This window comes from Camelus ferus, chromosome 15, assembly GCF_009834535.1.
Source record: "Camelus ferus isolate YT-003-E chromosome 15, BCGSAC_Cfer_1.0, whole genome shotgun sequence".
Lineage (NCBI taxonomy): Eukaryota > Metazoa > Chordata > Mammalia > Artiodactyla > Camelidae > Camelus > Camelus ferus.
The window spans coordinates 34,775,717-34,799,568 of record NC_045710.1 but is presented as its reverse complement, the minus strand read 5'-3'; the positions used below and the strand labels follow the sequence as shown (position 1 = coordinate 34,799,568).

General features: G+C 38.6%; 1 protein-coding gene across 1 annotated transcript in view; it reads right to left on the bottom strand.

Annotated features, from left to right (window-relative positions):
* The window catches only part of PPP1R21 (protein phosphatase 1 regulatory subunit 21), a 57,664-nt gene extending 41,554 nt beyond the window's left edge, over nucleotides 1–16,110 (bottom strand). Inside the window, 5 exon segments of the mRNA XM_032497483.1 lie at nucleotides 32–130; nucleotides 2,261–2,299; nucleotides 2,301–2,408; nucleotides 5,087–5,155; nucleotides 15,921–16,110. Coding sequence (XP_032353374.1) covers nucleotides 32–130; nucleotides 2,261–2,299; nucleotides 2,301–2,408; nucleotides 5,087–5,155; nucleotides 15,921–15,977 — 372 coding nt within the window. The 5' untranslated portion in view covers nucleotides 15,978–16,110.
* Nucleotides 16,111–23,852: the final 7,742 nt, after the last annotated feature.

The window sequence follows — 23,852 nt, the reverse complement described above, 5'->3', positions numbered from 1 at the left end:
TAAATTCATATGGAAAAAGAGATTTTCTCACTTGTATATGCAACCGTTCATTCTCTTCTATCTTCTTTTGCAGGTCTTCATCAAAGACACTCTTCTGCTCTTGACTCAGCTGAGAAGATTCTCCACTTTTCTGATGGAAAGAATAAATTACGTCCACATAACTTTCATCCTTCAGAGAAATATCCTAAGGTACCCAAATTATCACCTTACCAGCTTGTCTATTCTACATGTTCACCATTCTGAAACAACCCTGCAAAAGGTATACAGTCCATCATTTAACTTTTCCTATGTGACACTAGCTGAAACTGCAAATATGGCAATGAGCAAGAAAACTTTAAAAAGAGAGAAAAAAAAAAAAAAAAAAAAAAAAAACCAGATAAGGCTCAGTATTCTTTGCAGATGAATCCAGGAGTAGCTCTGTTGGAAGACAGAGCAGACCCAGAAAGCTAGCAATATAAATATGCTAACAAACATCATTTCAATTGATCTTTTGGTTTGGAAAATGACAGTTTTAGCAATTCCATGAGTCTGAGTTGCTAAACTCCTTTAAGAAATTGTAATAAATTTCTTAACAGCATTCACAAAAATAAGTTTATACAGAAGTTCACATAAATTTCTAATTTTAAAATACATCACAAGATAAAGTTATAAATAAACAGAAAAGCGCAAAGATTATGAAAAATACCTTCCTTTTGCCCTCTTACCAGTATTAACTTTTTTTCTACATAGAAGAATAGCACTATTTAGAAGAGCCAATAAAGAACATTTGTTTTCATAGAATACACACAGAAGTGAGACTATTCAAGGGACAGCCTAACAATGAAACTGTGTTCAGTCATCCATCACCACCCTCCTCTGCCTTTCTTGTGCTTCACTCCTCACTTAAAATGAAGTCACTTACTGATCCAATGTGAACCAATGATTAGAAAGCCCTTTGAAAATGGAGTAGTTATGTTCAAAAAAAAAATTAAATGCAAACATAAGAGGTATGCATGCATAAGGAATACTGTTGAATGACATATTCTGGGTCCTTAGTACTTCCAAATTTGGAAAGCTTTCATTAAAATTAACTCAGAAGTATTACACCCAAAACTCTGCTAAAAGAGCCCTGGGAGAGGATCTCACTAACCTGGGGAGCATGTTTGAAGTACAGATGGCTATTCCCTCCCCAAGGGTCTTTTAGAAGTTCCAGAGCATGTGTATTTTGACAAAGTTTCCCAAATGATTCTAATACATAGCAGTTTTGCCCTCTCTTTTGCCAATTTACTTGAAAATTACCATTCTAGAGAATACTTCCAGGTATGGGAAATGCAAATGGAAATGTACTAACACATAATTATGTGGCCTGCCCATCATATGCCAAATACAGTCCTGGGCCCTTTAACATGACCCCATTGAATCCTGACAGCAAACCTGAGAGTATCCTCCCTACAACTGAGGCTGCAAGGCTAAAACATTTGCCTAAAGTCATAGAACTATAAATGGCAAAGAATTCAAACCTGGGCTCAATGCCAAAGCCTGCACTCTTCCCTTCACACCAGGCTGCTTCAGAGTTACTGCACACCTCCTTGCCTTCTCCCTCCAACCATTCTACCATTATTGCCTCGTGTGGGCTGTTCTACACATGCACAAGACTTTTAAGGACTCAATCACTAGCTCCTGCCCACCCCTCAACTCCCCAAAATAAAGCAACTTCTTAATCACAGAACGTTCAAAAGTACCAGATCATCCATTTCAAAGCAGTAAGCATCTTGCCTCACTATAAAAAACCATAAGGGAAAAAAATGTATATTTACATCTCAGGACAAGAATAACAAATTGGCCTCCTAAAAATAAACACTGAGAAATCTATGGCAAAGTCATAGCCTAATATGCCTATTTCATCTGCTATTTTCACTGAGAGTTACACTTTGACAATGTTTCTCATTTTATCTGCCTTATCCTGGGTTAATGGCAACTTGTTATAACTAAAAGATATTAATAATTTTCACCAATATGAAATACTCTATTCACAGTTTTCTAGCCACTAAATCAACTACGTGCATGTTGGCTCCTAATAAATTCTTAAAAACTCACTTTCATATGCAAATACCTATAACAGTATATATTAATAGTAGTAATGCTTTCTTGACTTGATATCTAGATGTAATAATGGAACTTTAGAGTATTTGGAGGTGAGGTCTTCTGTTAAAACCAGGATGGCCTGGCGATGTCTGTACCTAATGACAAGGTCACATTAACTTGCTTTTACTTGACCTACCTTGTTTTTCTTGCCTCGGGGTTCACTTAGAGCCAGTTCAGTCTTGTAGTAGCTCTACCCTCTTGGCAAGCTGCAGATTCCGGAATGTCAAACTGTCCATTTCCTGCTGCAGTTTCCTCAATGACTGATCCTTCATTTTCAGTTGTTCCTACATCAAAGTGAAAGCATACCATTTCTTATAATTTAGCCTTAAGGTTTGAAAATAATGGGAAAAAAAAAGATTTTTGTTTCACCAAAATCTAATCAAAACATTTTGCTTTAAGGATTTCAAGTTGTATGTTTATCATTCCAGTTCCTGTATCTTTAGCTCTGTTTTGTGACAGAATCATTTTCTGGCCAAACTGAGCAAATTTAAAAATAAAATTAAAAGCATATATACACTGAAGTAACAGATAGTCATCAACTCAAAGTGAAATATCTACAACTATATGTTGTGATATAATGTTATTATACATGTTTCCCAGCAGTGAGGAGGCACAAAGCCTGAGGCTACAATTTTATGAGCTTGAAATTTTAAAGAGAATCTCAGACTCACTGATGATGTTCTTCAGTAAGCAAGAATGGAAGAAACAGACTTTATTCACTTTTTTCCATAAGTCCTCCTTGAATTTAAGTCAGTCAAACTGAAGTCTTTTCAATACATTTTAAGTTATCCTGATTTATCAAAGATAAAAATCAAGATTACCCTAACTCAGGAATATTTTCAGATGCTGTTCTATGTCAGTTGACTTTCAAGTGACAACAGGAACAGAATCTAAAATCCAAACAACACATCTACTGACCATTCTGTACTGTTTATACCATGATGGGGTAAGAAAACAGGAAACTAGAGAAATACTTAGTTTCACTCTATTTTTTAAAAAATATTATTCTAACTATACTTTCTTTATGACATTCTGACAACATTGTGTTCACTGGTAATCAAACACAGATGGCCATATCCTACCATATATTGAAAGATCAGTACTTTTATTACTTTCACTGAAAAATCACTATAAAGCTAAGAAGAGGTCAAGTTTTAATTAATAAGGGATTTAAGTGCATTGAAACAGCAACCTAAAAACCAGAGGCTGGTGTCTGCAACCTGCTGACATTACTTGCATGTTGAGACCACTGCTAGAGGGATAGAGTATGTTTCCATTAACAGAAAAAAACAAAACAAAACAAAACTTCCCTTTCTGTAGTTTGTTTAGTAAGCCCTTAATTTTTACTTGAAGTTCACTGGTAAATTCAGGCCCAACCCATATCCAAATTATCATATCTTTCAAATTAAAGAAATTCAAATCAATGAATGCTTACCAATAATTCATTGAAGAGGCAAACCCAATACAATCAAACACCTACCATAACAGAAGATGATCTAATAATTCCATTGAGCAAACCAGCAAATTATCATTCTTACTGTAATTTTAATGACTACCGCAATGAATAGTAAAATTAAAAGTAATTCCATTATGTCCTTATAATCAGTTAATCACTAGTTGACTAATGTTCCAACTCCATTAACCAATCATTAATTTCTCAAGACATCCATCCCAATCTCTCTGTAAACCCCAGTTTCTGCAAAGGGGATGATAATAGTGGCATATGCCCTCATAGCGTCATTGTGTAAACCAACTAAGATGACGGATGTAATGCGCTCAGCACAATGTCTGACACACAGTGAGAGCTCAGTAAACAACCTGCTGTCGCCATCACCTCTGTCGCCACCAGAGCCACTAACAGAGTTAATCAAACACAACCAGCAACAGGAGGGTGTCAAACACCAGAGTGGACTACTAAGAAAAGCTGGGAAATACTTTCCCTACTAATAGGTTTGAAACATTACGAGGACTGACAATGATCATTTTTTCATGATTCAGGCAAAATAATAACGTGGTTAACAAATCCCGACTATAAAGCTTATTTTCAATAAATCCCAGCCTAGAAGCAGAAAGCTTGGGAAGTATAGGGAAGGTGTTCTGAACCCTGAGTCTGTGGAACAGCACTTGAGGAGGGAGCACTCTCAAGAAACAGATTTCTCTAATGTAGGGTCCAAAATTGGCTAAGTAAAAGGACATAACCTGGGTCCTGGTTACTATGTCACTGGTTGGGGGCTACTCCAAAAAAGAGATAAGAGTAAAAAGAATCCCTTTACTCTAAAGAAGGGCCAAGGGAGACAGCGAAAGAAAGAGGTAGGCAGTGTATTCAACTGAAGCTTGACGAAGAAGGAATCTATACTCTAGAATTAATTTATCCAATTAAACATATCACTAAGGAATATTTATTACATGCCTACTAAAATGAGGTAGAAATTCATCTCCCATCATATTTCTCCCCTCAGTTAACCAAGGTGCTGATGGTAAAATGTATCACTCAAATAGCCCTGATTAACACAGGTTATTACTATTAAATAGCTCAACTCAAAAGCAAGATTAATGGACTAAATGGTTCACACTTTCAAATCCATTAATTAGGGGACAACCATCTGCTGAATGCTGGGGATAAATATGAATATGACATAGCCCCCCTCAGAGTGCTATCAGATGAAGACAGATAAGAAGCCCCATTAATCCAGATGAATTTAGCTGTGAGAGAAGCTGGCTATAAGAGAAATTCATTAGCTACAATCAAACAATACTTTTTTGTAACTTCTAGCTAAGGAAATCAAAGTCATACCTAAGCAAGTAGGAAAGTTAAACACACAAAAAACTTTATTACCCTCCATATCTTCAGTGAATCAGTGTCAGAGTTGGGACTCTAACCCAGAAAACCAGCTGAATTCCCTGCGATGAGCATCACCAAACACTAACCTAATCCTCACAATACAAATACCCTGTTGCATACCTTTAAAGCAGCAGAATTCGCCTGTTCATCCACAACACCTTTCTTCAAAACCTGATTCTGAGCCCGAAGCTGAAAACAGAGGAAGTTATAATTAATTTTTAATATAAAGCAATAACTTATAGCAAGGAAATCACTTACCATTACTTGATAGGAATCAGTACACTGAGTAACTATCTTCTCACATATATATGAGAATAAAAGTATTAGCCCAGAAGAGGACAGTAGAGATCATTCTGCCATTTCACAAATGAAGACACAGAGGCTGAGCTGCCCAATGACATAAAAGTAATCAGTGCAAAACTGAGATTAAAATCCAGGTCTCTCAACTTTAAGTACATGGTTCTTCCTAGGAAATCAAGTCACTTCCCTAAAAAAAATCTAATAACAACAAATAATAGGGGACTGAGTATACCATTTTCCTTGAAAATGAAACACCATTTATCTGTAAAATGCACACAATTGGCCTAATTATGGAATACGAATCCTACAAAAAATCAAAGTACAGGGCATCAACATACCCAGCAAGACTAATATTGGTCATGCAAATATCATCAGCCCCAACAGTCTCAGGAATAGTGGACTTAATCAGGCACCAGCTGAAGCAGTGTACAAAAGCAACTAAGAAACAAGCTCAATTTAGAAATTAATAATAATAGCAGCTAGCATCTGAATGCTCATTATATACCAGGCACTGTCCTAAGTGCTTTATATATATCTCCTCATTAATCCTCACAACCCTAAAATAGGTAGGTATTTTAATAATCTCCATTTTACAGATGAGCAAACTGAGGTACAGAGAAGTTAAGTGGCAAGGCTGAGGTTCAGACACCAGCAGTTTTGACTCCACAGGCATAATGCCACTGGACAATATTGGCTATGGTTTTATAAAGCTACATATAAATGAGAAGAGTAGTGGGTTGAAGAGGTGGGATAAGCCTTTGAAGAGGTAGGGCTTCGGCTTTGTGTGTGTGTGTGTGTGTGTGTGTGTGTGTGTGTGTGTGTGTGTGTGTATGTGTATCTATACAGTTAATTTTTTTAAGTTGAGAAATAACTTTATTTTAAATAAAGTACACAAATCAAAAATTATACAACTTGATGAATGTTTACTTATGTACACATCTACACAACCAGCACCAGCAGGGTTTTGAAAGGTAAACCTTCAGTAGTAATCCCCTTCTGTAGTTACCAGCAAGGATAACACACAGCATGTGAGTATAAATATACCAGCTAGCACAGCCGAAGCAAAAGGATTACAGACTAATATTCTGAGGCTCTGTACAGAGAACACGAAAGACTAGGTTCTTCTCTGAGAAACTAAATGAATGGGATAATTTTATCCATGAGCTTAAAAAAAAAAATCTATTTCTAATTCTGCACAGCTCACATCTGTCTCCCGAGAACAGAAATGACCCTTTTCTGTGCCAAAAGAGTAGGGTTATTTGAATACGAAACCTTAAACTGAGTAATTGACACTCAAGAGAAAATTTAGCTAAGATTCTAAGAAGAAAAGCAGGAATACTGCAGGATATTCGGTTTGAGCAAGACAGACTAAAAAGATGAGCTGCTTATATTTTTAGAAAGTTGAAGATCCCAGTTCTCTACCACAACAGAAAGAAGACCCAAATCTTGCTTTGTCATTTCCTAGAAAATAAAAACTTGGGAAATTCACTTAACCTTTCTGAGCCTCAGTTATATGGTCTATAAAATGGGCTAATACATCCCTATCCTCATTCTTCAGAGGTGGTTGTGAGACCCAGATAAGTAACCTATGTCAAAGCACTTTCTAAACCACAAATGGAAAAGGAGGTCTTCTTAATAGAGCAGTATCGAAGGGAAAATAGATACATTTATTATAGTTTGCTTGGTATAAGGCATTGTGCTAAATGGTATGGGGAAGAGAAAAAGTAAAAGAAGTGGTTGGTCTCTGTTTTCAGAGTTTACAATTAAAAGGGAAAATAAAAGATAATTAGCAACACTAGTATTTCCTGCTTTAAAAATAATATAGACATTAAATTCTCCAGAACAGGAGTTGATAAACTAAGGCCTATGGGCCAAATTGGTCTGCTACCTATCATAAAGTTTTACTGGAACACAACCACACTCATAATTTACCAATTGTTTATGGTTGCTTCTGAGCTACAATGGTAGGGATGAGTAGATGCAACAGAAACTGTATGGCCCCAAGCCTAAAATATTTACAATTAGGCTCGCTACACTCTGCTCTAGAAGTTCAGAAGTGAGAAGTAAATATCATTTTAATGTTGACTTCCATCATATAGTATTTTACCTTCTAAGCAGTATCAACATACTCTTGGACAATGTGCTACCTAGCTAACAGAATTCAACAAACATTTTCAAACCCATGTAGCCAAAAGACAGCAATACTACTTCAGTCTTTAGGTTTCATTTTATACCCTTGTCTTAACTTTGACCTATGATCTCTCACCTGTCATCTTTGTGTGGTATTTAGAAACTCCTAATGACTGCTTCAAAGACTATGGGTGAAACTTGAAATCCGCTGAACTGATAATTTTCTGTAGGATCAGAACTACATTAATCTAAAAAAAAAAAGGAACCTCACCTTTAATTTCTAAGGCACACTTAAAAGCTACTTGAAGTAGCTCAATATCAAAAAGAACAAACAATCCAATCTAAAAATGGGCAGAAGACCTAAATAGACATTACTCCAAAGAGATGCAGATGGCCAACAGGTACACGAAAAGATGCTCAGTACTGCTAATTATTAGAGAAATGCAAATCAAAACTACAATGAAGTATCACCTCACTTCAGTCAGAATGGCCATCATTAAAAAGTCTACAAATAATAAATGCTGGACAGGGTGTGGAGGGAGTATAAATTGGTGCAGCCACTATGGAGAACAGTATGGACAGTCCTTAAAAAACTAAAAATAGACATCATATGATCCTGCAATCCCACCCCTGGGCATATATCCAGAGAAAACTCTAATTCAAAAAGACACATGCACCCCAATTTACAGCAATATTATTTACAATTGTCAAGACATGAAAGCAACCTAAATGTCCATCAATACACATATAAAGACATGGTATATATACACACTGAAATATTACTCAGCTATAAAAAAGAATGAAATGTCATTTACAGCAACATAGACAGACCTAGAGATTATCATATTAAGTGAAGTAAGTCAGACAGAGAAAGACAAATATCATATGATAATATCTATATGTGGACTGTTAAAAAAAATGATACAAATGAACTTACTTACAAAACAGAAAGAGACTCACAGTCATAGAAAACAAACTTACAGTTACCAAAGGAGAAAGTGGGGCGGGGTGAGGAGGGGGATAAATTAGGAGTTTGCAATTAACATATACACATTACTATATATATAAAAAAAAAAGATAAGCAACAAGGACCTACTGTATAGCACAGGGAACTATAATCAGTATTTAATAATAACCTATAATGGAAAAGAATATGAAAAAAATAGATACATATATATGTATAACTAAATCACTTTGCTGAACATCTGAAACGAACACAATATTGTAAATTACCTATATCTCAATTTTAAAATGGTTTAAAAAAGCTACTTAAAGCAAACTCAACAGCCTACTTTATTAAAAAAGCAAAACAATTTTCAAATTACTGCTGTTTGGAATTTAATCTGATTGTAATTAAAAATGATTTGAATTTTCTTTTGGAGAATACTGTTTGCTAAATAGATAATTCAAATATGGTTTCAATGGAATCACTCAATAGAAAATGTAGCTTTTAGAAATATTTATCTAAAATCCCTTTCTAAGATACATGTACCCCAATGTTCACAGCAACACTATTTACAATAGCCAAGACATGGGAGCAACTTAAATGTCCATCGACAGACGGTTGGATAAAGAAGTTGTTATATATGTGCATTTCAAGGAAAATGATATACTCAGTCCCCTATTATTTGTTATTAGTTTTTATTTAGGGAGGTGACTTGGTTTATACACACACACACACATATATACAGACAGTGGAATACTACTCAGCCATAAAAAATAAAATGCCATTTGCAGCAACATGGATGGACCTGGAGATTGTCATACTAAGTGAAGCCAGAAAGAGAAAGAAAAATATCATACAATATCACTTATATGTGCAATCTAAAAAAAGGACTCAAATGAACTTATTTACAAAATAGAAACAGACTCACTGACATAGAAAACAAATTTATGGTTACCAGTGGGGAAAAGGGGAGGAGGTGGAAGGGTAAATTGGGAGTTCGGGATTTGCAGATACTAACTACTATATATAAAGCAGATAAACAACAAGGTCCTACTATATAGCATGAACCATATTCAGTATCTTGTAATAGCCTATAATGAGAAAGAATATGAAAAGGAATATATATATATATATGTATATATAATTGAATCACTATATTGCCAGAAATTAACAAACATTATAAACCAACTATACTTCAATAAACAAATAAAAATATAAATTTAAAAATAAAATAAAATCCCTTATCTGGTAGGTAGAAAAGGATAAGCTCGCTGACTTCATTGCCATGTTCATTATACTTGGCATTTGGTGTCTTCCTGCATTTCAGCATCACTACTGCCACATCTCTGCATCCTGACCAGCAGCTTGTCAGATGCAGATAGTGATGTAATCAGTCTGGTCTCTGAGATTCTTTCTCCTCACCAGCATTCACCACAGTGGGGAGGCAAATGTAGTGTTTCTGTTTTAGAAATAGTTACAAGATCACCAGATGGTCACTAATGCCTCTAGGAGACAAGTGGGGAGACTCCAGTGGACGTGGATATAAGTGACAAACTGCCCTGAAGTCTCCATTAAGACAGAAAAACCTCCAGAAGGTGATACAGCCTACTTCCAGCAGCTGTGCTGCTGCACTTCTGTTTCATTCAACAGAGAAATGGTACCTCTGAATCCCAACTGAGAAACCCTCTGTCTTTTCAAACCTCAGTTTTTGTTGTTTTGTAATCTTTTGATTAGCTTTACCTTTACTCTGAAAGCACAGCCTTTCCTCATTTTGACCAGCCAAATCCTGGTTGTTCTTCTAGAGCATACTTCCTGCTCTGGTCCTATTTCCGCCATAGATTTTTCCTAACCACTCTATAGTCCCCCATGGACCACAGTGAGCTTGCCCTCAGTTCCTTGGGCACTTACTGATAACAAGACATCTCTTATTAAACTGTTCAGTTTTAATTTTACTTTTTAAAGTAGTAAATCTTACAGTTAGTAATTTATGTATCATTTGTGCACTCATGTTCCATCTCCAATTAAACTGTCCTTCACAGTACAGACTACAGTATACTTCCTTGTATCTCCTGCCTACAATGAAAGACCAATGCTATGGATAGAGAAGGAACTCAATACATTTTTAGTTAATTAATCAAAGTAAGTGCTGTAAATAGAAGTGTTTAAATGTAATGTACAAATGTAAGGGACCGTCATTACTTTAACAGTCCCTCTCAAACACCCTTCCCCAGATGATTTGAACCTCATGGTCCTACTGGATACCAAACATCCTCAAAAGCCCTGAGCCTAACTCTCTAATAACCAGTGTCCAGACTGCTCTATGTAACTTTGGTTCTACAACAGCCTGGGCTCAGACTTATCACAAAGCTTTCTCCAGGGACAGAGAGAGTTGTAGTGAGCCAACTATGATCTCTCTCATGCCACTCTGCCAATCTGTGGTAGGATAATTGGCCCAAGATTATAGAGATTTACTACCTTTGATCACAAACTATTGGAAGCGTTTGTAGTGAAAGAAGAGATAAATCACCTATATGCATTTTCTTGTCTAATCCTCAACAACCTTCTGTGTTACAATCACTGTTTTCATACAATGGACATTTTGACACTGTCTAAACAAATCTTTAGACACACAGCATTTCTCCAATACAAAGAAATGTGTGCAAGAGATAACCCATAGCCCATCCCCAAGCCTCACTGATACCCTGACCCAAAGCTTCAGAATACTTAAGTCATCTGCAGACCCCAACTTCAGTATCTCTGGCCTGGATGATCTCCAAAAAACTCCCAGTTCTAACATTTTAGGTATTCTAAAGAACTGGGAATACCATTTAGTCTTTCCCTGCCTACTAACTTGCTCCTTTCCCTGCTAAATGATAAAGTAACTGTACGCTACATACTATGTACTAAGAGGTAGGGGTTATTTTGTCACTGTGAGTTGGGAAGGAAATCTTTCAGACCTGCCCTAAAATGAAACCCTTTCTCCCTCCACATAGGGAAATTCATTAGGACAAAACTTCCACCCTCAACCCTGCAGACTAACTGCCTCATCAGTGCCTGGTTGGCAAGTCAGTTGAATGACGGAAGAGTAGAACACCCCTTGTCTTTCTAAGGCCTTGCTGTATTCAAAGCGTGGTCTGCGGACGGCTGCAACAGCATTGCCTGGGAGTAGAATCTCAGGCCCTAGCCCAGACCTACTGAACCAGAATCTGCAGTTTAACAAGGTCCTCAGGTGAGCCACATAGACATTTACATTAGGGGCTAAGTTAGCATAGTTCAACAGGGTAGCCAGTAGCCACATGTGCCTATTTAAGCTTAAATTACTTAAATAAAAATTAAAATTCAGTTCCTCAGTTGAGCTGACCACATCTCAAGTGCTCAACAGCCCAAATGGACAGCAAAGATGCAGAACATTTTCTTTCTTATGGAAAGGTCCACCAGACACCACAGAACACAAGGCTGTTTTTCAATCCACCTTTAGTAGTCAACCATACAAATCAGGCTAGAAAAAAGCTGATACTCAATTTTAATCCAATCCAATCTTACAGGAGGAAGTGATTAATCAGGCTCAGCCAAGCTCTGCTATCTGGAAAGCAAACACACAGAACCAAAACCGACCCTTTCCCAAAATAAGTAACTTGGAGAGTGTAAGTTTAAACAGTTTCCAAAGGTGATCTCCTTCATAACTAAAAGAAGCATCAATTGCAAACTATTAGAGAAATAATAGGTGTTTAGCTTTCCTGTTGGTTCTTAGTGCCTTGAAGAGAGCTTCAAAAAGATTATCTTCATCCAAGCAAAAGCTACCATACTGATACCATTTCTTGAGCAATGGTTCTCAAACTCTAGTTCTCAAATCACTGGAGAGGTTTGTTACAACACAGATTGCTGGGCCTGACCACCAGTTTCAGATTCAGTAAGTCCAGATCAGACCCAAGAATTTGTATTTCTTACCCATTCCCAGCTGATGATGCTGATCCAGGGGCTACACTTTGAGAATCACTGACCCAGAGTGACACAAACACTGGAATGATATTTAGAACTTGAAACTTGCGTACACACAGAGCATGGTGCCAGGTAAGAGCACAGGGGCCTGTGCAGAGAAAGCAGGCTGAAATCAAATGAGTCAGGACTCCGTGCTCTCAGCCCCTCTTCTCTATAATGAGATATACCAGAGCATCAGAAGCAGAGCAGGCCGTGGAAGAAACACCAAGAAATGATCTTTGATTCTTAATCTACAGTGTCATAAAAATGAGGGCTTACTTAGCTTTCCCTCACATCTCAAAGAGGCAGCCTCCATCTACTACCCATTAACTTCATAATTCTCTGAAAACCAGCCTCCACAACCTTTCCTCTCCCCCAAACTCTGTCAAACCAGAAATTTTAAAAGCCTCCAATGATCTCCTAATTGCCCGAACCATTAGGGTCTTAATCTCCAGTTACTGACCTTTCCAAAATACTTTATGTTTTAGCAACCTGTCTTCCTAGAAATTCTCATCTGCTTTGGCCTCCTTGGTTCATCTTTTATCTCACTAAACTCTCAGTCTCTTTAATGGGAGCTCCTCAGACTGTTTTGTTTTGTTTTCTTCTCAGGGGAAAAGAAAATTATGACAAGCTATTAAGGAAGAAATGGGCTCCTTCCTGGAACACAGGCTGAGATCTGCATTACGTAAGAATGAGAAGATTCCACAAATGTCCCTTACTTAGGGATCATGCTTGCTGCTCTCTTAATATGTAGGCCTCCTACTACAGATTAAAAGGAGATCTTCTTTCCTTCCATCCTAAATAAGGAAAAAGAAAGATGTAACTGGATCTCAACCTCAGTCCACAATTTCTGCACCAAGGAAGCTAACAAAACAGTAGAATACCCCTTCCCTGGGCACAAGGTAGCAGAGATTTTACCTAGAAATTGCTTGGCACTGGAATTGACAGGGAATGAAAAGCACATGAAATCTTTTGACCAATCCCTATTCTTGTGCTCTGAAATTTCCATTGCATTGCAAGCAAAAGGATGAAAAATGGTCTGGCCGAAGAGGGGAGACAACCTCAAGTCTGGCAGACCTCCTACAGTCTCCTTAGCATCCCCTTCTACTGTCATATCCTTTCCACAAAGAATCTACCGAAAGTGATTAACTCTCAAAGTTCAACTATCATCTTTACGGGAATTATTCTAAAAGCTCTGGCCTTTGTCCTGACTTTTAGCCAGTCCATCTCCACTGGAAATTTTCAGCAATTACCCCAACATCATCTCAAGCTACTATGAGAAAAAGATAGCTTTAATGTGCCTTCCAACCATAACCACTATGATTGAATCTAACCTTTAATATACCCCTTTGCTCCAAACTGGCTCACCTGCCCACCCTCCTGTCAGTGGGCAGTCACGTTCCCTCAGAGCAGTCCATGCATCAGCACTGCATCTTCCCTCACTTACCACGTCCTGCAGAATGAATGAGACACAAGGATGAGTGCCTTGACACCTTTATATCCTTTCTAAGTTTGCTGATAAAGCAGGCACTAGAAAAAGAGATAAACTAAACTGTATTTTTTAACCATCTCAACCATCTCAACCATCACTAACTTTACTTAATCCTAAATTACTCTCCCCAAACTTATTCTAAGAGCCTACAGTCTGGTCTTCTTCTCACCAGTCTTTCCCTATTTCAGTCCATCCTCCACCAAGCTACCAGTTTCCTTCCTAAAAGCAATGTCACTTTCCTGTTTGACAATCTTTAACGTCTCTCCATTACTCAAGGGTAAAGTTCAAACTTCTTATTTGACATCCATAAACCCTCATGATCGGGTCCAAATGATCTCTCCAACCATTATTTCACCACTCTTGCCATGTATCTGGATGAGCTTTCATGTCAGCAAACAGAGACAGTGCCCTTTGCTTGGACTACTACCATCCATCCCTTCCTACCTCGTCCCTACTGCCCAATCTGAGTAACTTCTACCCTTACCCACCATTTCTTCTGTGCTCCCACTGAACTAACACTTGTCTGTCATCCTGTATCCTAATTATGTTCAATGTCTGAACATTCTGTTAAAGGATTCTCCTTAAGGTGGAACTCTGCCTCACTCAACAGAGCCTGTCAGACTGTTCACAGGGGGCACACAGTCAATGTCTCCTGAACAAAAGACCTTACATATCCAAAAGAATACAAATCTTTCAAAGTTTTTATTACTTTTGGGAGGCTATACAATTATTTCAGCAATGAACTCGCTGCTCAAAGTATTTATGGCACTCTCTTCTGCCTTTGGAATTGTCTTCCAAGCTTATTTACTCTCCGGAGAAGAAAATCAGTCCCCTTACTTTATACTTCTGAAACATTTCAGCCAAAAAACAGTAGAGCCAAGTTTCAGGTATTGCCATCCTCCACCCACTGCACTTCATCACATGGACTTGTTCTAAACAACTTCTGGTCCTTTCAAACAAAGAAATATTCCTTCAAAGGAAAAAAAAATTGCCATCATTGACACTGTACCACAGGCTCTTAAGACAAATTCAGATAGAAATGCAAGAAGTTTCGCCAACAGTAGCACAGCTGGAATAAGTGTAGCATCTCAAAAGGCTTCCATTTGATGGTGAAAAGACTTAAGGGTGTATGCCTGCAGAAAGGTTTTATTTGTCAAAGAATATTTCATTTCACCAAGCTGAATACTTCTTAAATGAAGTACAAAACTGTGTCTCGGTTTCTTCAAACTGTAAAAAGGGGGCTGTTTTCCCTTTGCTCCCATGAATGCCAAGATCATCGAACACTAAGTTAAATGACTGTTCAATTTCCAAAGATGTAAGATTCTGCTTTTGTAACTTAACTAGAATATTCTTGAGGCAGAACCACCCTACCTAGAAAAGCAGCACCACCCTTTTCCAAGGAAAGGGTTCCATCATTTAAAAGACTAATACCATAAATACCACATAAGGGACAGGTCCCATTTTTGCTTAATTCAACATGTACTGAGCACCTGATAGGTGCTCTGCCTCACTCCAGGTGATCCAAGAAAATGAGAGCGAAAAGGACACAGCCCTAGCACTTAAGCTTTCAAAACCATTTTCAGACATCTTGCCAAAGCACTGAATACATTTGTTAACAACCATCTCTGGCGAAGCAGTTTACATGCATGAATCTATTACCCTGACTGGGGGGCAGATAAATCCCTTTATCCTCGTATCATCCCTGTGGGAAGGGAGAAAGCTTTATCTTTCCCATCACTGGGCTGGGAAAATTAAGGAAGCAGCAGTGGAGGGATGGTGCTCACCTTTCCCTCCCCCTCCCGACTAGCACCAGAGGCAGAAGCCAGGATTTCTGACATCCCAGTCCAAGCCCGCTAGTTCAGTGAGAAGGAAAAATCAAACTCCTACTCCTTCCCGCAGAGACGCACACGAACCCAGTTACCGCCCAGCCCCATCTCCTGGGAGCTGCAGGTGGAAGCACGGTAATGGTGGACAGAGGAGGCGGAGGGGTGAGGAGGGGCGCGCTCTAGTGCCCCCTCCGCCCGCCTGCTTCGTCCTGACAAGTCGCTGCTAAGGCAACCCAAGGCCGCACGGCCAGGGACCCCGTACTCCCCGCCCATGACGGGTACCTTCGAGTACTCCTGAGCCAGCTTCTGGTACTTCCCCTGCAACTCTGCCGAGGCCATGGCCTCCCCCGCCCCGTCCAGGCCAGGCTGCCCAGGCCGCTCAGCCCCGCCTCCCGCCCCCAACCCCAGACACGCTGCCGGGTTCAGCTCCGCCAGCGCCTGCCAGCTCTGCCACCGCCGCCGCGCCTCCTCCTCCACTTCCGGGTTCGCCCGGTGAGAGGAAGGCGGAGAGGGGCCGGGGGCGGAGCGGCCACCGGGGGCGGGGCTACGTCTTGACGCCACCGCCCCACCCTCCCGCGCTCGAGCATGTGCGCGCGCAGTCTGTCTGGCGCTCCTGGACTCTGCCTGTGGGACCAGGGGTCGCCATCTTGACGCATGGTCCAAGATGGCGACCTAGAACAGAGAAGGAGAGAATCGAAAGAGGAAGAGAATGATGAGAGCCCACAGAATGGGAGGGTGACTGAGGAGAGGGGCGGTGGTTGTGAAGAGCCTAGGACCGGAAGAAGAAACATTCTAAGCGCTTCAAGAATTCTGGCCGGACCGCATCACACACACCCGCGGCTGGTTCCCATGGCAACCGTCTGGCGTTTGATGGTTACGGAAAGAAAGACCTCTGTATTCGGCTTTCTTGTTATCCGGATTTGGTAGCGCCGGACATGCCTTGCATTGTAAACTCTCAGATCTCCCCCAAATTTATAACTCTCGCTGCTGCCACTCTCCCCTGTTCCAGACCAGACAAACCTTCATTGTCTTATATTTTGACATTGAAATTTCTTTGTGTCCATTTTTTACCCACTTCATCCGCCCACCCCTGCCCCCATATGCATACTACATCAAAGCCTTTTTCAGTGGATTGGGTAAAAAGCCCTTAGGAAATTTCATGGAATGACCCCTAGCACGCAGATGGGGTAGACGTTAACTACAAATAACTAGAGAAATTAAACAAAAAATAACCTGCCTTAAATATTTTATGCTGCTTTTGCTCGAATTAAAAGCTTACCTCTACTCATTCATTAAATTTTTTGAGGACATATTATATGTTAGGTATTGTACTAGGCATATAGTGCAACATGGAGATGTTCATAGAGGAATAAATAACTAAATTTAGAGTATTTGCCATAAATTGCTACACGGTAGTTTAAAACTATTAAAACTAATAACCTAGATCTGTATGTATCAACCTGACAAAACACAACGTTAAGTGTAAAAAGCAAGTTGCAATATACTACAGCATGAAAAGATACATTTTAAAAATATGAAGCAACATTTGTACTGCTCATGGACACATGAACGTGTACTTAAAATAGAGAAACAAGAACTGGAAGGATACACGGTGAATGCTGGATGGTAATTGCCTCTAGTGAGAAAAAGAAGAAAGGGGAATGAAAAAGAAGAACAAAGGAGCAAAAATGTTACTTTTATTTAATTTTTTAAAGTAAGTATGACAGAATGTTACAATTTATTATCCAGGTAGTAGGTACAGGGATGTTAGTTATAATGGCATTTTAGAATGCTTGACATTTTCCATGATTAAAACAACTGCTATCCCGGTTTCTTGTTGGTCTATGACTAAGCCTGGGATTTCAGAGTGAAAAGTTGAGGCTGTATGTACTTTTCAGCTATTGTAATGCGTAAGAGAATTACAAACTTTTTTATATTTTTTAAGTTGCTATAGCCAAGTCCTACTGTACAGCAAACTTTTTTTTTTAATTATTATTAGTTTTCCATGGCACCACCAAGCGGCAGAATTAAATATTGTAAGTGTATTCCTGTGATTTGTAACATAATGGAATTTTCAACTATTTAAAAATAAAATTTCAGAAATAACATTCCAGAGAAAGAATGTGCAACTTTGGCTAGAGAGCCTGTGTAAGTTTATTTTATTGAACTGAGAAATTTATATTTCCACTGCTTAATCTAGTTGTTCTGTCAGATTCATTGTTCCCAAAACCCAGTTGATAAATATGAGTACATTAAAATTAAGACTCTCTTCCTCAAAAGACACCGTTAAGTGAGTGAAAAGGCAAGCTGCAGCAGAGTAGATGTTTGCAAGATATGTATATCCAACAGAGGTCTCTTACCCAAATATGTAAGGAGCTCTTACAAATCAATAAGGAAAAAGACCAGCAACCAGACAGAAAAATGGGCAAGACACTTCAGCAGGCACTTCACAAAAGAAAGATACATAAACAGCCATTAACTGTGCAAAAGAGTGTTCAGTTTCATTAGTGATCAGGAGGAAGTGAAATTAAAACCACAGTGAGCTACCATGCACACCCACACACAAATGGTTAACATTTAAAAGACTGACAAGTATTACAGTGTAAAACAAGAGAACGTGACATAAAATGTTGGTAGGAATATAAACTGGAATAGTCATTTAGGAAGAGAGTTTGGTATTATCTACTCACCTACAAATTATATATATTCATGGTCTAGCAATTCTACTCTTATGTATGCACTGAAAAAAATGTGTGCATGTATTCATAGCAGTATCATTCATAATAGCTAAAAAGGTCTATTAAAGGATTGATAAAAAATGATTATACATTCATGTTGTGGAATACTAAACAGCAATGGAAAAGCTGAACAACTACAGTTAACTACTGGGTAAATCTCAAAAAATAATCCAGAATGAAAGAAGCCAGATCCCTCCAAAAAAATGTATTGCATGACTTCATTTGTATAACATTCAAAAATGTCAGAAGTCAGTTAGAAAATCTTAACTATTCTAACAGTTCTGTTTATACATTTAAATTCATATATCTAATGTTTGTTTTATCAATTACAATCTGAATTTCTAAGCAGCAGGTTGACTTTTGCAATAAAGATGCAATATGGAATGGTTCACAGTTGGAAAAAGAAGAAAAGATAAAAGTACTGTGAATTTAAAAGAATTTGGAAAATTTATGAACCATTCCAAAAATGATAACAATCAACAACAAAAAAAAGACAATTCAACTACAAAGTTCAGGTATGCAGGCTTGAGTAATAAAACTAGAAAGAAAATTAAAGAAGTGCTAACCACAAAAGTCAGGAGCTTTATTATTTTGGCGAGGAAGAGGGTGATAACTATTGAGGAGGGGCATGAGATGGGCTTCGGGGATTGTTGGCAATGTTCTCTTTCTGTGTGCTGGCTACACAGTTGTTAACTTTCTGATAATTTCTCAGGAGGTACATTTTTGTTTTGTGCATTTTTTTACATGGGTGTTACATTTCACAATAACAAAATTTTTAAAAAATCTCTGGTATCTCATATGCTTGGCAGCAATAGTCTTCCAGCAGGTCTACCTCTACTTCTTCTGGGGAGCAAACACAGCAGCCCACAAGTCCTGAGCCTCCCATCTCACAACTTTGCCTCCAGAGAGGACCTAGGTTGCTTAGTTCTCAGTTTGAAATATCCCCAGGAAGGTCTCTTCTGGCCCAGCTTGGGCAAGGTGCCTATCGCTGGGTCAGTCAGCTCTGGCAAGAGGGCCTCAGTCACAAAGGACAGGCTGGTCAGCTGGGACAACGCCTATGCCCTGACCAAGCCAAGAGAGAAGAGATTATTCTCTCCCCTAATGAAGACTTCTGTGGCAGATGTCACCAAGGTAAATAAGGGACACATCACCACAAAGTCCAGTGAGGGCCAGAAAGCAGCACCAGGACCCACCTGATACAGGTCAAAGCCCCCTGCCCTGCCCTCAAAGGCACAGTGTACTGATCACACTCCCAGAAGCTATCTTGGGAGGTGAGAGGAAAAGGACAAAACTCAGAACAAATGAACATTTTCTAAAAGGAGAAACTGTTGTAAACCAAAAGAACACTATTTTGACTGAGAAGATTGGGAAATTATTAACTAATGAATTAGGATTTTCTCTTCCAATTCAGTGGAGACTGTGATGAAGACTAGATTGGACACAAAGACATGGAAGGCTCCATTTTTTTTCTGAGCATCTAAGCACACTATGAAATGACTATGGTCACATAAGAAGAACAAGAAAACATTTTGTTTGTATTTTTAATACTTCGTCTTGAGCATGAAAGATTGGGCATAAAACAGAACTTGGGGACTTTACATTAATGAGTCAACACTATGTATTAAACAAGGTCTCTTTAAACAGAAACACACCTAAAATAAGGATATGTTTTGATCAGTTGACGAAAATGTGACCAGAGGCTCTCAGGACCTAATCTTATATTTTCCCCAGGACCAATGCTATTCTCTAATTCAGTGTATGTGGTGATTTTACAGAATATAATTACTGCAAATAATGGGAATTGATTGTTTAAGATTGAGAACAGTGTGGAACTTCCTTAGGTAGTTCAGACCAATGACCAGGTATGACACTGGGTTACTCAGATGTTGTTGTGAGTCTGAGTGAACGTTATTTCCTGGTGCAGTAGAGTCACATGTTTTCTATCTTTGCATGGATCTGAAAAGCAAGAACTTCTTTCAAGCTTCAAAGCTCTGTCCTTTGAAATCATGCATTCTAGTCGATAATAACTTGCTATATGCAGCAGTTAACTACAGTGACATTGGGAGGCCAGCTAGCTCCACCCATACAGCCATTAAAATAACTAAGTAAAGATTTTGTTTGTCCTGGTTTCTCAATCCCCATGGCTGGTCACCACACTTGGGTGGACATAAGGAAAAGATTAAAGAAGGCAATTTATGGGCCTTTTATTATGACATATTGTCCTTGTTGTTATTTACATTTTTAATCCCCCAGTAGGGGAATGTATATCACTGTACCATGAAATTAAAAGAAGGTGGGAAGGAGAAAGAAAAGAACTTTCCCTCCACATGCATGAATTTTTTCTTGAGCAGTTAGCTCCAAAGCTTACATTTTGTGATGAGTACTCAGTAAGACAAAATCTGAAGATTTGCAACTTTGAGGATCTCTACTAAAAATAGGAATTCTGAACTTGAAGTTTTGCAAATTCTTTCTTTGGCCATTCCCTAATGCTTTACCTATTTCAGTCACAGAAAGACAGAATGGCAGAATAAGCACAGAACCCTGGCATATCTTGCCCAAAGTCACTTGAAAGACATTGGCAGAAGCCAAACTAGAACCCAGGTCCTTCCCCTCCACTGCAAGTCTGTATTTCCTCTGCCAGGTGAAGTGCCCACTTGTGGGAGACCCTGTACTATGTAGCTTACACAGTCAGAAGGTGAATGCGTCCTAGATTGGGGGTGAGGATGCCAAAGGGTGCGTTATACTCTGAGGTATTTGTTTGGACTTGTACCTTCATGAAATAGATACCTTTTGAGCTGTTTAAAGGGAAGAGGGTGGGACTGCTCTGAATATCCAGGGGTCTCTCACGTAACCCAAGGGCAAGATCCAGAAGGCAGGTGGGAAGCAGAAACATTTTACTGCTCATGCCTCATTTCTCACCCCTGTTCCCTTCTGTGTTTTCAGTTCATAATTGTTTTTTTCTTTTCTCCTAATACTGGTTTTCTCTGCTGCCCAGTTTTGTGGAAGAAAATGATGATGTACAACATCCAGATTTGTACACATTAACCTATTAGACATTTTAAGTTTGTAATTTTTTATCATGGACAGTTTGAAAAATGTACAAAAGTAGAGAGAATAATATAATGAACCTCATGTACCCATCATCCAGCTTCAGTAGGGGCCAACTCCCTATCACTGCACCCCACTTAATTAATTTGAAACAAATCCCATATATCATATTATTTTATGCTTAAACATTTCAGTACATACCTCTAAAAGAAAGGGCTTCTTTCACATTATTTTTAACTAAGGTGCATAATTTATTCAAATTCCATTTGTTTTTACTTACTGTCCTTTTTGTTCCTCTTTGGCTATAACAGTTTCTCAGACTTTCCTTGCTTTTATGACCCTGGACAGCTTTGAGGAGTACCGGTCAGGTGTTTTATAGGGTGTGCCACAACTGGGACTTGTCTAACATTTTGTCATGATTATGCTGGGGTTAGGTTTTTTGGAAGAAGACCACAGAGGTAAAGTGCCATTCTTAACATATCATATCAAGGGCACATACTAGCAACATGTTAATCTTGACCACCTTGATAAACTATTAGATGTTAATCTTGATAATCTATTAGATTTTGCTATTAAAGAGCATTTTCTTAAGCATGGAGACTTCACTTTCCCTTTCTTTCTGCCCTAAAATTCCGATTTTGCCCTTTCTGTTAGAAGGGCTCTACGTCCCCTGTTTGTGCAGAGCTAACTGCAGACCTAATATCCAATGTTAGACAGAAAAATGGCCTCCCAAGCATATCCACGTTCCAGTCTCTGGCACCTAAGTATATACTTGGTTACGTGACAAAGGGGAATTAAGGTTGCACATGGAATCAAGTTTGCTAATCAGCTTTCCAAAGAGAGAAGCAGAGAGATGGCATCATGAAAGGAAATTGGCCCAACATTGCTGGCTTTGAAGGTGGAGAAAGGAGGCCAGAAGCCAAGGAACGCAGGTGACGTCTAGAAGCAGGTGACGTCTTGAAGCAGGTGAAGGTGAGAACACCAATTCTCCCCTAGAGCCTCCAAAAGGAACGGAGCCCTGCCAAGAGACTGCTAAAATCTTAGCTCAGGTGAGACCACTTTCTGACTTCTGACCTCCAAAACTATGAGATAACAAATTTGTGTCATTTTAAACCACTAAGTTTGGAGTAATTTGCTATACCAGTAAGAGGAAACTAAATAGCCCTGGAGTTGACATAACTCATAATGCTACTACCCAGCTCCTCTCTTCTACTGTGTCCTGAGGTCACTGGCCATCCCAGGCTCATAGTCATCCCAGCCACATCATTCCAAGTCACCAACCACATATTTTACATTTCCATGGCAACACTGCAAAACTGCAGTGGGTAAATCAGTGGTGTGCTGGTGCAGGCTCATAGTGGCTTGAGAGACCCAACTGCTAAATTTTCAGGAGTTGTTCAAGTTCATTATTAAACAGAGCCATCATTAAAAGTTAAATCACAAAGCCAATTAAACATTTGCCACCTCTGTAGAGGACACGTGAAACCTGACTTTGAAGTTACGTACAACTTCAGGGTACTCTTTGTATGTCCCACAACAAAGGCCATAAACATCTTTATGAGGCAAGACCCAGGAACTACTGAGGCAAAATTCATCTGCTAGGCCCTGAGGTCTCACAGACTCGGGGTCTAATTCATCTTCATTTCCCTAATGCACTGAGTGCTCAGTAAATGACAACCAAATCAAAAAATTAATCCCTGGTTTTGTCAAGGTAAAAAGTGACACCTTACTTGAATAAGGCCCTTTAGATCACACAATGACTAGCACTCTTATTTTCTCTGTACTTAATGAGTTTTCATAAAAATGATTTCATTACTAGCTAATTAATTTAAATCAGTATGAAATGTTTCATAAATGTTAGTAGCTGTTATCATTACAAGTATTACTATTTAGCCCACAATCTATCCAAGTCCGTTGACATATTAATGTTCTATATTAGGTATCTATTTCTTTTTTATTCTATTTTATTTTTTATTGAAGTGTAGTTGATTTACAATGTCAATTTCAGGTGTACAGCAAAGTGATTCAGTTATACATGTACAGACATATATACATATTTTTCAGATTCTTTTTTGTTATAGCTTATTATAAGAAATTGAATATAGTTCCCTGTACTACACAATAGGTTCTTGTTGTTTATCTATTTTATATATAGTCATATGTATCTGTTAATTCCAAACTCCTAATTTATCCCTCCCTTGCCTTTCCCCTTTGGTAACTGTAGTTTGTTTTCTATGTCTCTAAGTCTATTTCTGGTTTGTAAAAAAAAAAAAATTGTATTTTTTTTCAGATTCCACGTGTATGTAAGTGGTATTATATGCTATTTGTCTTTCTCTGTCTGACTTACCTCGCTTAATATGATAATCTCTAGGTCCATCCATGTTGCTGCAAATTAAGTATCTTTTCCTTAAAGCCAGGTGAGGGAATT